The sequence below is a fragment of the Oreochromis aureus genome, linkage group 7 (genome assembly GCF_013358895.1).
Source record: "Oreochromis aureus strain Israel breed Guangdong linkage group 7, ZZ_aureus, whole genome shotgun sequence".
NCBI lineage: Eukaryota > Metazoa > Chordata > Actinopteri > Cichliformes > Cichlidae > Oreochromis > Oreochromis aureus.
Window position 1 is genome coordinate 50,821,819 of NC_052948.1, and position 14,547 is coordinate 50,836,365.

The 14,547-nt window shown below is 40.7% G+C and overlaps 2 protein-coding genes across 4 annotated transcripts; both read right to left on the bottom strand.

Annotated features, from left to right (window-relative positions):
- Positions 1–1,150: 1,150 nt before the first annotated feature.
- mrps2 (mitochondrial ribosomal protein S2) lies at positions 1,151–3,428 on the bottom strand. Its single transcript, XM_031754531.2, has 4 exons — positions 3,305–3,428; positions 2,916–3,032; positions 2,694–2,814; positions 1,151–2,200 (listed from the first exon to the last, which is right to left on the bottom strand). The coding sequence occupies exons 1-4, from the start codon at positions 3,327–3,329 to the stop codon at positions 1,654–1,656; spliced, it is 810 nt and encodes a 269-aa protein (XP_031610391.1). The 5' UTR covers positions 3,330–3,428; the 3' UTR covers positions 1,151–1,653.
- Positions 3,429–3,450: 22 nt separating this feature from the next.
- On the bottom strand, positions 3,451–14,100 carry ppp1r26 (protein phosphatase 1, regulatory subunit 26). 3 transcript variants are annotated; one of them, XM_031754547.2, is made up of 5 exons: positions 13,647–13,992; positions 6,548–9,885; positions 4,313–4,427; positions 4,107–4,192; positions 3,451–4,014 (listed from the first exon to the last, which is right to left on the bottom strand). In XM_031754547.2, exons 2-5 carry the CDS (start codon positions 9,814–9,816, stop codon positions 3,957–3,959), a joined length of 3,528 nt encoding a protein of 1,175 aa, XP_031610407.1. In that variant the 5' UTR covers positions 9,817–9,885; positions 13,647–13,992; the 3' UTR covers positions 3,451–3,956. The 3 variants fall into 3 exon arrangements, with proteins under 3 accessions (XP_031610407.1, XP_039471598.1, XP_031610406.1); XM_039615664.1 differs by lacking the exon at positions 13,647–13,992 and adding an exon at positions 14,002–14,100 and having other exon boundaries at positions 3,451–4,192; XM_031754546.2 differs by having other exon boundaries at positions 3,451–4,192.
- Positions 14,101–14,547: the final 447 nt, after the last annotated feature.

Consider the following 14,547-nt stretch of genomic DNA (forward strand, 5'->3'; position numbering starts at 1 on the left):
TTTACACACCAATAGACGTTTTTCGTTGGTCCATTAAAATCTGTTTTCCAAGAGCTGGACGGCACATCTGCAATTATGAAATAACTCATTCGTTCAAATGAAATTTAGCAAAAACATTTTTGGTGAGTATTTATTTATTTGTTTTCGGTTCATTTCATAACTTCCTTGCTAACAAATGTAGTCATTTACCGTGTATTACAGGAAGATTATAAGCCTGGGCTAGTGTTAAAATTGTGAGGCCGACAAGCCTGCCATCAGGTGCAAAAGAACGACCCCTATAATATCGGATGAGTTCGAATCTCAGACACTTTGACCTCAAGGTCATTTTATTTTACCCAGATTAACTTAAAAAAAAAATCTTACTTCAACAAACAAAATAATGCTTACTTAGCAGAATCAAACGATGGCAATTAAGCTTTACAGTAATAATGTGGAATGCATTTGGGATAAATGCTGCAAGTTGTTAAAGAGCGTAGACTTCGTTTCACAGAGCGAGAGAATAATAATTGACTTTAAATTGCAGTAATTATATAAGTAATAAGGCTTTGAGAGGAAATTAAGCTTTGTTATTGTGATTGCTTTTCACGTCTCCAGCCGTCAGTCTGCATGTTTGTTAAACATGTCTGCGCTCGCGAGCGCCAGCCTGAAACCTTGAAACTGCCTGTTGCGGACCGCGGTTAAAAACAACCGAACAACTGAAATATGTGTTAAACATGACTGTATATGCAGGAAAACGTCGACCGTTGTAGTAGTACATCATAAAATGCAAGCTAATAAACTTTTTCCCTCTCACATACACCCACTCACCGTTTTGACGTGACAGCTACTTGTCCCCCTCGTGGCCACAGAAGGTCGCTACAGGATACAACTACGGAAGCTGGGAGAAACTAAACTTAACCAACTTCGCAAACGCCACATGAAAGAGGACGCACTACACTGTTGATGAGCTATAGATTAAAGACTTGAGGCTTAAGACAGTTTCTTACTCTATCTATTCAATCCAGCTATATAAAAATCTTTGGAGAAGTAATCCCTATGTACTGAACCACCAGTCAATATTTACTGTATGCTCTCTCTTTGTATATATCTATATAAATGTCCAGCAACACATGTTTTATTTCTAACCAGATGAACAGACAAAACTTCAGGGTACACTTTCAGAAACTGCATTTAATTAATGTTCATGTGTAGTTCAAAGGTTGCTTATGTTATCCATCATTTGGCTGACTTTCTGCAGAGGTATTTTTGTTTACGGAAACATATTTCATGGCCTAAACACTTACATAGACTGCAACAGAGCAAATACAGTTGTGACAATGACTCACATACTTTTCTTTCAGTCTGCAACTGCAAATAATCATCACTCTCCCACGCCAGGATTTCCACAATGGATCACCACTTTGTTATTTCAGGGATTTAGAGCTGTGATATTCACATAAATTTGCGCCAATGTGAACTTTGAGCCATATTTTACTGACTGTTAAACCAGATGTTTTCCAAGTGCAGATGTATAATGGAAGGAGGAAGCCAAAATTTATTTCAAATTTGTAGTGTATCAACATAAAACAGGATACACTACACAGTTGATGAGCTACAGATTAAAGAATGTAGGCTTTTCAACGTCTCTTGTTTTTTATTTTATTTAAGAGCATATCATGAGGTCTGCGAGGTGGGCGCTGACAGACCATGAAGGAGCTCCATCTGTTTCCTTCTGTCTTTGGCACGGTTAATGGTCATCTTAAACAAACGACAATAGAGCTCGACGGCAGCTGGAGTGTCGTCGTTCCCGGGCACGGGGTACGTCACCAGGCTGGGGTTGCAGTTTGAGTCCACCACACCCACTGTGGGAATGTTCATCTTGGCTGCGTCCCTGATGCCCACGTGCTGCTGAAAGACGTTGTTGAGAGTTGAAAGGAAAATGATGAGATCCGGTAGGCGGACTCCTGGGCCGTACTGGATATTGGCGTTGGTGAGGAGGCCGCCCTGCCAGTACCGCGTGTGCGCATACTCCCCACAATCCTTGGCGGTGGTCTCCACCAGATGGCCGAACTGACGCCGCCTGCTGACAAACAGGATGATGCCGCCGCGATATGCTATGTGGGCGGTGAAGTTGAGGGCTAGCTGAAGGTGCTCCATAGTCTGGTCCAGATCGATAATGTCATGATCCAAACGACAGCCGTAGAGATACGGCTCCATGAGCCTAGAAACACGGAATTACAATTCAGAAAAATGTCACTTGAATCATTACTGCTGAATAAAGTAACATAATTCTAATAGCTACATTCCTGATGAAATGATCGATCAAGTAACAAAACACTTCCTGCTGCTGGAGCTTTCTGTTAGAAGCATTTAGTGACAAAAAGTTAGTTATGGAATAGTTAAAAGAAATGCCATCTGTATTAAAACAAGTTTGTATTGCTTCCTCCAGTGTTCTAGGACCTGTGGTATTTATGCTTGCGGTTAGCACTAATAACCAGACGTGTTACCAAACAGAAACTTCCAATTTAATAAAGAGGGGTTTAAAGCATGAAGGTTTATGGTATCTTTTTATTGATAACTCCCCACTTTTTATCCACAGGGAACTAACACTAGGAGGTTAAGTGTCTCCAGCTTATTTAATTACAGACTACAAACACCTTGTAAATAAAGGGGGGTGCACCGCACTGGAAGTCTGAGATAAATATCACACCAACCTGTGCCTGCAACCTTTTTTGTGACCAAGATGCACTCTGGCGTCGAACAAGTCTTTCAAGGAGAAAAGCTCAGCCACACGGAAAAAGTCTGGTTTCTCGAGGGGCTGGTTTAATATTTTTTCTGTTAAGAAGAAAAACGACAACAACAACGAATGACAAGTAGTAACATAAATAAAACTCTTGAAAAAACAAGTGGTAACGCCCCTGCGTTATTTAGCTCACCTGTAACATCGTCAGCCTGGGGTTGAGGTGGCTTCACAGACGGTGCTGTCACATAGTGATGCCCACCACAGGGGGATGCTACTGTGGCAGCCCGTGAGTATCGGAACCCTAAAAGGCCTAAATATGAAACAAACGGTAAAACATCGATTGTTAACTATCATGAAACGAATAATGCTAGCCAATAACCTAGCGCTAGCGTTAAATTATTGCCATCAACTGTAATAGAGCATTTAGCTGTGAGCTAACATGCTAAACTGTAGCGTACACGAAACTCAAAACTAAACGCAGAAATAAACATCAGGTAAAATGTTGGATTTGCTCTAAATCTTCTGAGAATATTTTCCTTCAACTATTTTCTAAATAAATAACTGTAAACTGTTTTCAATTACCTCTCGTAAGTGCCCGGACAGCCATGCTTGCAGAACCATGGAAGGTCAGCAAACTGCGACTGCGCAATTGTAGTTCCCAGAATGCCGTAAAGTAGACGCTTGTCGTGATGTGCTTGTGTAAAAAACTACAACACCCATAACCCATCTTTTTTTTTGGCTCAACTTTATTGAAAGAGTTGGAACGTCACAGCCAGTACCGTTCTTGTGTTATTTAGCTATGAAACGTATTCAAGAACATAAGCCAATGTTAGTTGTAAGAAGAAAAACTGTTAATATAGAACAAATGTTTGTAAATGAAGACGCCACTTCTAACAAAACCAGCAGCGGCATCATGAGCATAAGAATGAATATACGGTACCTCAAACAATATAACCCCAAATCAAATTTACTGTGCATTAGGGAAAAATGGGAAATTCAGCTAAGATAAATGCTGAAATACTCAAGGTATTCCTGAGTTCAGTCCATATTTAATCCAAAATTAAAATGAAATGCCCTTAGTACTGTTATACAACTTACCCAAACCTTACATACTTACTAAATGTTTAAAAAAATAAAAAAACAACAACAACTGCAATACATAAACACTTGGCTTCAAAACAGTTTTTCAACAATCCATACACACTCTAACAGCAGGCAGCACCTAGGTGCATCTTTAAAAGCCAGCTTTTATCTCACTGTGTGTGCTGAGCTTGCTGAGTGTGTCCAGTTTCCTGCAAAAAAAACAAACTCAAGTTGCAGATGAGTTTTCTTTGCGTTTGATCGTTCACTGTTGAGACAAAACCATTTGAGTGCGATCACATACCCGCTTACTGGAACAAACTGAAGTTTCCTTTTGACGTGCTGCACAGCCTTGCCATGCACAGAAGAGGTAATGAGGGAAGTTTTCCCCTGCAAGCATTGCATAATACACACTTCACACTGTGGATTTGAACTTTTTTTTACAAAGAACTTAAATGATGATGTTTGTGACTGATGAACAAACGCTGCCGTGTTTCCACATAATTGTACCTTCTTGCACTTTTCAGCCAAGTATCTCCTGTTGAACATGCTGCCTCTCTCCTCTGAGGTAAGAGCTATGCAAGGCCTGAAGGTAATGCCGGGATCAATGGCACTGGATAAAGACCTGGTCAGGGAAGAGCAGGATATGCATCAGACTACTTCTGCAGCAATCTTTAATAATTCCGTAAATCATAAAATTTCAGTCAAGAGGCCCACTGTTGCTCAGATTCCAATCTTTATTACACAGATGCACTTAAAAGACACGGCAAACATTTCTGTCATCAGAAAGAGTAAAAGAAAGAAGAAGAAAAAAAAAAAAACACTTCTTACAAAATATTTACAGAAAAACTGGATATGCACAGCATGTTCAGTAATGCCTTTTTTATTTCATAAAGAAAAATAAATAGCCTTTCTTCAAACAGGAAATCCAGGAAAACTTTAACATGACAAAAAAAACAAGCCACAAAAAATATCAACTTTAGCAAGACAGCGAGGAGGAAATGTGGTACTTGTGGAATCTGGAGCAAGACTTTGTCCGAGACTACTAGAACATCTATCACCAGCAACTCTGCTTTAAATTTTCTTTCATGGAACTCAATTATAGAACAGACAAAGACAAGAAGAGCGCTGCGTGTGAAAAGCTAAAGGTTGGTGGTAACTTGGTTCCTGTACCCACAATATTTATCTTAAAAATAAAACAAAAGATCCCCCCCAAAAGTGGCTCACAAGAGTCAAAGTTATGATTGAAACATAATGGCGGTTTCTGCTTTATATTCAAAAAGTAGAAACTGACTAAATTATCACCGTACAGAGCGCACAGAATTAGTCTGAGGTAAGGGATTACAAGAATAAAACAAATGAGAGAAGGAGAAAAGAAAGGAAGGAGACTTTTCAAGGTGGTGCTGACAGTATAAAAACACTCTTTCTTGCTGCACTTGAGTGAAAAGGTTGTGAAAGTGTCAAAAGATTTAATGATATACACTGTGCAGAGTGCAGTCCATGCTGGACAAAGTAAATTGTGTCATTGCGGACACAGATGAGAAAATTCAGAGGAATACCTCAGATTTCCTTGTGATAAACCAAAAAGCTCAATTACTTTGTATTTTAGTCTAAATATATTTTTAAGGTTTGTTTAAACAGTATTGAAATCTGGTTGGTCTTTTTTATTAGATACACAATTATGCCCTTAATTTCATATTAAAAATATTGTTTGTGGCTACAACTAAAACTTATTTTCAGTACTGACTGATCAGCTCATGTAAAGTGATTCTATTTGACATTGAAGAGGAAAAAAACCCCACTCACCTAACACACAAAGAAATGAAATGCAGTAAATAATCCTATTTTAGGAAATGAAATGATCAAAGTTTCGGCATTTTTGCTCGAAAAACGATTGTTTTGGGGTTTTGCCTCATTTATGTTTTCACCCTAACCACTGCAGCTTTAGCACCCAGCAGTTTAACTTTGTGCCATTTTGATTTGCTGCACATGTAAAATAAATGAAAACCATAATCTAGGCAGTGATGGAAACCTACTACAATAAATAAGAATGCACAGTGAGATTGTGAGATTTCAAACCAATACCAAGACCACTGTTTAAAAAGCCAATCTAGCCAGGATTGTCCAGGATTTTTTTTCAAACAGTTTATACAAACCTGATGAGACAAACAATAATCACTGACCAATGCCATCTGTGTCATTTGATTTGTACTGGCTGATCCAATGGTACGTCCCTAAAATTAATGTTGGAAATTACTTTTAAAGTCTTAGTAAGGTAACTAATGTAACTATTCAGGACTCTGGGTTTCCTACTGGGAGATTGGAAAAGATACAAGCTAATTTTAAACATTTTGGACTCCAACCTAAATCTTTATTCTGCCAAACCGAGACTACTTTTCCTTATCACGTCTTCTTTTTTGTTTTTTAGCAAAAATATTTAGGAACATGTCATTTTCTACCGCTCATTCGTTTCTGCACCAAACTGTCACTGTATTGCTTTTCAAACGATCAACAACAGATAACTTCAGAGCACATATAAAGTTTTCATTGTGGTTCCACAACTGCGAAATTGTACAAATACATAAAAAATGTCTGTTTTATGATAAAAAAAAAATATTAATAAACATTCCCTTATAAATCAATAAGCTCGATCAGAATCTACATTATAATATTTAACAGGGCACCATTGGAGAAATCAGAAAAAGATGACGCTATGGTTTATAGTGGTCAAAGAAAAATACTTACAATGTGGAAAAGCCCTGCTTCTTTTCTGGATTTTTCTTGTGGCCTGATTCACAATCTGTCTCATCTATAAACTCTTCCTCTTTTCTTCCTAGATGCACTTCTTTATTATCTATCTTCATGCCCTCGCCTTCGCTTTTCTTCTCCCTTAGCAAGTTTGCTCTCTCCTTAACCTCGCTTCTTTCCCTGCATTGAACCTGGACGTGATTTGTCCTATTAGCTTCCAGTTCCACAAACACACTCTTGTCCTTGGGCATATGCACCGTACTCTCCTTCTCCCCTTCAATGGAGCACTGGGACCTCTGGCCAGCGGGTAGATCCCGTGTAAAGGACATCCTCGGATGCTGTCTGGCAGCAGAAAAAAAATTCAAAACAGGAGATGTGAATGTAGTATTTCCAGCAGTGTCTTTAGAACAGGGGAATGGTGATTTACTGGTCCTTGCAGAGGACCAAACAGTAACCGGAGTCTGTAATTTGTGGCCCATTCCTCCACTCTGATGTGTTACCGGGCCACCCTCGCTGATTTCAGATGAGGTGATGTGGAACGGAGTCCGACTGAGAGTCCTCGCGTCGTGAGTAGGTAGTCCGAGGCTCTGGCGCCATTTGATTGCCTCTGAGCGAGAATGAGCGATGCTAGGACTCAAACTTGGTCGAGCCCTCTTCGTCTGTGAGGTGGCGTTGTGGACATCACCTTTATCAATACTGGGTCTCCTTTGCTCAGTTCTTGCTGCCCCTGCCCCATCTGCTGGTTCCAAAAGACTGGGACTGCAGGACTGGGCTGAGGGCAGATGTGATTGTGCACCGACCGCAGAGATGTCTGGAATAACAGTCTGTGGTGTCTGAAGTCTATTATGAGCTGGACTACTAATGAGAGACTTTTCAGAGAGAGGACTGGTACTTTTTGTTGGAATCTCAGCCAGCTGATTTTCCTGTTTAATGTTTTTATCTTGAAATGAGCTACAAATAGTGACAGTACCATTCCTGGCTATATCTCCATCTTTAATTTTGTCTGCGGTAGAAACCTTGGCCTTTTCAGCCAGAAATCTTCGGATCTCTTGCTCAATACTGTCATCGCTGTCTACTGAGCTGCTGTCTTCCTTAATCTGAGGAGCGGCTTCCGCAGTGTGCACAAACTGGATGTCTGGACGCTCGGCTCCCTTCAGGATCTCACCTTCATGCAGCTCGTGCTTCTTACTTTTATAAACTTGCTTATGTTGTGAAATGCTCTTTTTCCCCAGCCCAGGCTTGTCTTTCTTGTCATTCTTACTTTTCTGCACCTTTTTCAAAGCACTACACTTGGAAAGAGAGTCAATGTGTAACTTTTTGGTCTGAAATGCATTTCCTAACAGCAGGTCGTCATCTTTGAGGCACTTCCTTGATTTCCGCTTTAAGTCTCTCATCTTTTTCTTTGATTTCTTTTTCGTTTTCAGAAGGTCTTTTATCGCCGTGTCTAGGTCCTCATCGCTGTCAAGAGAGCTGCTTTTGTCTCCACTTTGGTCTGACTTGTGTAATTCAGTGGCAGGGTGTGTTTGACTTCTCTGGGGCAATGCCAAGAGCTTTGATTCTTTTGTATGGTCAGGTAAAGGCTTAGAGGCGGTTTCTTTAACGCTGTCCTCTGCCACTGCCATGGTGGTAACACAACTGTTTTTCTCTTTGTGTTTTCTTCGTTGCTTTAAAGACAGTCTTGATGGTTTCTTTTCGATCTGTGGTTCATTTGCTTTTACCTTCTCCATTTCATTTGTACCCTGAGCGTCTTGAGTCACAGCAGAGCTGGGTGCCTGTTTGTGCATTTGGGCCTTCTGCTCGAGAAATTTCCTGATTTCTTGCTCAATCCCATCTTCACTATCGATGGAGCTGTCATTGCTTTCTTCACAGGGGCAGTTTTCAGGAAGAGAAGACTGGAAGGAAGATTCATTGGTGACACAACCACTAAGGCCAATGCTATGATGGAAGGGCCCAGGCATGACAGTCTTTGAAATGTCCAGTATTGCCTCAGCACACATGAGCTCTGCAGTTGTATTGGCCTTTGGAGGGGCAGGGGCTGCCTGCTCCTTTAAACTCTCTACTTTATAAGACAAAAATCCATTTTCTTTACCTTTCAAGCTGTCTGAAAGTGTAGGTTTGGGTATAGAAACAGATGGAGTAGGCTGGAAAGTTTTCACTTCTTTTTCTGTCGTGCTCATCTTTTTCCTCAGCTTCTGTCTCTTGATGTTCTCTGCGCTTGTACTCGCAACATTGTGTATTATAGACTTACTGAAGGGTTTCTCCTTGTGCAGCAATGGCTTCAGGACGCTCTTCTCCTTGAGTTGCTCAAGCTGGTAGCAGCGAATAGCTTCTTCAATCCCGTCGTCGCTACTCGAGTCAGACTCCTCTTTGAATGCACGTGGATCGAAAGCATCTGCTGCGTTCTGCTGCTCCTTTTTCTCCAGCTGATATCTCTGAATGGCCTCCTCGATGCCGTCGTCGCTACTGGAATCATTCGAGTCTTCCAGCTTAGCCGTGACGGGGTAACTGACAGTTTTGTTGACGAGACTCACTGGTTTAGAGGGATTTCTTGCTTGCTCTTTTGAACACTCCAAACTTTTGTTTGTGCTTTTATTCAAATCGAAGTTCTTAACTATATTTTCATTTAGGGATGCCTTGTTTTTAATATACTTTTTTATAGGTATGAGAGTGGGTACTGCTGGGGTCTCGACTTTGAGGCTTTTTGGAAAATTGCTACCCGCAATCAAGAATGCATCGCTGTTGCCGTGCTGTTTGGACACCTCAGGAATGGATGGGTTTCTTCTCTGAATTTTGGACGATGGGAGAAAAGTCGAGCACGGTTCCACTTTGCGTTTGTGATCATCCTTTTCTTTCAGGTATTCCAGTATTGCCTCCTCGATTCCTCTGTCCACAGAATCGTCGCTATCTGAGTCACTACTTTCACGGTTGTTTGGCGAGGAAATGTCAGCGTGCAGGTTTTCAGTGGGGCTTTTAGTTTTGGACTTGACTCCCACATAAGAACCTGCTGCAACCTTGCAGACTTGGGGATGACCCTCCCGTCCTGATAGCACATTCCCCTCGATCTCGTCGCCCATCTCGAGTGAGGACTGGGTGCTCCTAAGACTCTCTATGATCATCTGGACCTTGTCTGAGATAGGTGTGCCTCTGGTGGACAACTCTGTGTCAGAGTCATTGAAGCAAACTGGAGGGCTATAGCCTCCAGGTGGGCCACATGTTCTCCATTCTGTTTGCGTCACTGCGACAGGAGGTACATTCATCAAGTACATTCTAGTGAAGTATGGTGAGGTCTTCGACCATTGGAGCGCAGCTGCCTCCGTTCAGTTACATTTTTCTCTCTGTAATGAAAAAAAAACCACACAGAAAGAAAAAATGTCACTAAAGTGATGATTATTAAGACTACAATTAGACTTCATCCAACCAAACTGCTGCTACAGTCTGTAGGAGTTGAAAATCAGGCCCTTTATGTCCAATATTGCTTTCATGTTTTGTTATAGCTTTAATACATACACACAGATAGCCTCAGATTACTTAAGCATGGCTGAACCATGAGAGCATGTCAAGAAAAATGCCAAACTGTTCATGATGGGATTAATCCGATAGTAGGCCAGATCATCTGAAGGGTCTTCTGTGAATGGTTGTTATTTTATGACCAAAGTAAGGCCCACTCTGCCGTTGTTATTACAATTGCAATGCTACAAATTACACTTTAGCTGTGTCCAAGTGAACACTTAGAACAACCAGCGGCCAGTTGAGTCAAGTCCACTCGAATTGTTATCATTTGAGATTCATTCAGACTGATGGCAACATGATGACAATCTGCCTGCATTCATTATTTGGAAAGCAATTATTTGCAACAATTTTGACAATTTCTCTGTGAGTAATTGTTATAAGTTAGACTGGGACTTTTTGTAGAAATGTTGCCTACTATCAGGCAACCTGTGCAATCGTATTGCAATCAAAATTGGTCATGACCAATTTTGGTCATGAGTGTCTGTGCAACCATTTAGAAACCCCATGTTGAAAGCGGTTGCAGTATATGAAAAATTCATTAAATTTTTTTTTTCTTTTTTTTGTATATGGAAGGAGGTTGCTGTCCTGTTTTTACTGTGTGACTGAGCTATCAGCCTGCTCTGAATAGGAGGCAACTTCGTCAAATAAGTGTGTTGGAAGGTTTTTCAGGTGAGCCTGTAAAAATACATCACAGCCACACGTAACAAGCAATACCATGCCATATTGATTTCTTTCCCCTTACCCCGAGTAATCAGCTAGTAGACATTGAGCTGAAAAACCTTTTGATCTATTTTAAATGTGCAATTTTGCTGCTTTTTGTTATTTTTTGATAATTCAGGAGTTAAAGCTGCTGGGTGGACAAACCAAACATTATGATGCTGTCACTTTAAGCACAGAGATTTTACAGACCACTTTTTCTCCTTCAAGTCAGATACCACACATCATAGCTCGAAGGGTTCTGAAAATAATTTAGTCTATCCATCAACTGCAAAGCACTTTAAAAGCAAACAAAAAGACCCCAACAAAGCTGAGTCTACAGCTGACCCATTAAGCCGCTGCACAGCCTTTTAAAATGCCTAGAGCGTCATCAGTTGTCGGACAGAAAAACAACCAATTGCAATCGATCCAATTTTACACCAACCCAATTGGCATGTTCATTTATTTTAACAATTAAAAAAAAAAAAAAAACCCCAAACCTAAATATAAAAAAAAAAGGTTCAAATAAAACAGGCTGTAAAGATTTGATAACAATCCAGAGGCCACCATTTAATCAAGGCACATCCAGAGTGTAAGTGAAATGTTGGCAGCTGAGTTTTAATACCTCTGTGGCTCCCAATTACTGAATTCACTTCCTCATATTAACGGCATGAAATTATTGTGTTTATCCAATTGCTCTCTGTTCCTTAAATACTTTCTAATTTATTTTCCATTCAATAATGGATGCAGTTTATTTTTTTCCCCTCCTCGTATTATTTTTTTTTGTACATTTGCAATGCAAAGAATACTTGTCAAGACCAGTGTGTTGGATGGTTGTTTGATTGATCCAATTTAAGTTTACTTGGCTAACGTTGTCTCAGGACGGCTGTGCTTGAGATGAGTCGTCTTGTCGTCATTGTATTTTTATTCATTTAAAAAACTATAGATATTTGGTAGGCTCCAATCCCCTTCAGCACCCTGATAAGGATAAGCTGAAGAAAATGGATGGATGGATATCTGGTGTCCCTGTATCAATACAATATCACCATGCAAAATATTGCAACACTATGCTACTAGTTCCTTTACAGAAATATTTCCATTAGATCAAAGAACCGATGTGCTTATTAAAGTAGTAGTTCTCATCACTTTTGATGTGTGATCCTTTTTACCTTTTCTTGTTTTAGCTGGAATCACCTAGATGCTCGCTCTTGTCACATCAAAGCTATCTCAGTTGTTATCAATAAATGTTCCTTTCTAAAATATTTCCATTTTAAAGTGTCTCAAAAAATGTGTCCTAAAAACAGAAAACACACAGGTGTAGCTGACTTTTGTTCTCAAACGGCTATGGAAGTGCACTAAACTGCAGTTTCTGGAATGGCCATTTGAGGCTTGCCCCAAAAGGAAGTCAATTTTTGTAAAAGGCACAGCTTTACAGCAGAAAAAAAAAGCATCTTTATGAATTTGATCAGTATAGCAGTCTTTCTCCACTCTTCATGCCGCATCTCTGTGGCATGCACAGTTTTAGAGCAGTCATTGGTATGAAGGCTTAAACTTAGGGTTGTGCCTGTTTTGAGTGACAGGTGAGTGTTATTTCATCTGTTTTTGGCTGGAGTGCACTAAAGGCCCCTCCAAGAAGTCAGCTGTTGAATTTCTTTTGGTGTGTACTTTATATTTTAAGCATTTGATTTAGTGCACTGCACCTTTCTAATTAAGTAAGGTATCTTAGGAAACTCCTTTGCTATGATAGGGCGCTTTCTGATCTGGACCTATTGTACGTGTATTGCAGGTGTAGTTACAATAAAGTTATGACGTTTTTGATATGATACTTAAAGAGATTACAATTTGTTTGCATTCTGTTAAAGATGCAAACACATTTGAGAGGACAGAGTATTAAAACTCACACACTGTTTTTTTTTCACAATCACTGGTTTTCCGGACACCTGTCAGGTTCCACAGTTATAGGATGGGACCTTGGCCTTTCTATATACGGAGGGATAAACTACGCTAAAACTAGAGATAAACGTTGCAGGGTGCCGTCACCATCAAGTAGCCTTCGGGCATCAACCTGCTGGATGAGTCGCGGAGCACGAGCCTAGCCTGCTTGCACAAACTGGAAATCCGCCTGCAGCCTACAGGGGTGCACAGCCAGCCCCCCTATAGCCCAGCTACGAGGCTAAACTCTTAACCATCCCGATTAATGCGTTTAACTCGCTGAACCCGGTAGAAAGTACAAGTAACACTACGTAACCAGAATGGGTCACTAAAGACGCGCCACTGAAGAAAAAAAAAACCTATAAACCGAGCCAAATACGCCTCACACCGGAGTCCTACGCCAACTTTGTTTCATGTATTATGTATACAAAGAAACTTTCGACAGACATACCAACAGTTCACGAACAACATTTTCCGTGTTACATAAGTAAACGTGTCGTTGTCAGTATTTTCGCTACGGGACGGTTTCCTGGTTTCAGCAGACCAACCCCGGCTGTCCCCGTAACCCTATAGCGGCGCGGAGTGCACAGCTGCCCGGCTTGCATCGTTAGGAGACTCCGCAGAGCAACCATGTTTCTTTGCACCGGCCACGGTTGTCAAAACCCACGGCACTCGGTCCACAACCCGCTTGAACGTAAGTAATGCCACTAAGTGCGTTTAGACGGAGCAGAAACGCGACGTTTGGGCGAGAAATGAAGGAAGCGGTGTAAAACATTGGGAGAGTTAAGCAGGGCTAGTCGGTGACTTGAAAGACACAAGCGGGCCTCCCGGCTGCTGCAGCCCCGGCATTTTCTCCGGCAAAGAAAGCCTTTGTACTGAGCCACAGCGTACACTCCTAGCCTCGGCTATCTTCACACAAATTGAGCCACAAGGCAGGCAATATTCAAGTTTTACTCACCTGAATATGACACAAAACGAGAGTTACGGCGACAATATGCACATTGCTGCGCTGGTTTAAGATGCTCGGAAAGCCGTCGCGGAGCTATTTCGGTGTCCGTCAGCAGCTAACACCGCGCCTGAAGCTTCTCGCCGTCGAGTCCCCCTCCGCTCCGACTGCCGGGCGGACAAGCTTCCTTAAACCGGAGTCCAACCAAGCATGGATCCATTCAAATAGCGTATCGGCTTTTCTCCCGGAAAATGTTTGCGCTTACATTTTAATGTCTTGCTTCTATATTACACTGCAAAAACAATCAGTGCGTCTAATATAACGATGGCGCATTTATAAGTTAAACACTTTACCGCCAGGAACTTACCGTCCCTAAAGAAAATCTAGAGCATCACAGAGGATTAATACGCCTTCAAAGTTTTATCTCCTCAGACAACTCCCAGTTTATGCTCCACACTGATATCAACTCTAGAGTTTTCAGGGTGGTTTAATGCAATTTTTTTGGTGGCATGTGTTTATTTTACTTGACATGTAATTCATATTTTAGACTTAAAAAAACGGTAATATTCGTGTTACATTTATACTATATTTTACTTTTTACATGAAAAATCTTTTTATCTATTGATTTATATGATTTCATATTGATTTATTATTATTATTTTTTGCATATAATGGTGGCAATGCATACGTCTTTTTATTAGTATTATTATTATTTCTTGATCTTTTGAAGAGTCACATGAACATCAACTAGCATGCATAGCTGTGGGACTAACTCACTGGAGCTCTGATCTGGGATTTACCAGGAGGGAGATGTAAAATTACTTTAAAAGGCACATTTATACAGGGATCCTTATACAAACAAGCAAATGCAAAGTGGAAAAAATAGGAATGGATACCTCTCTAAACACTGATC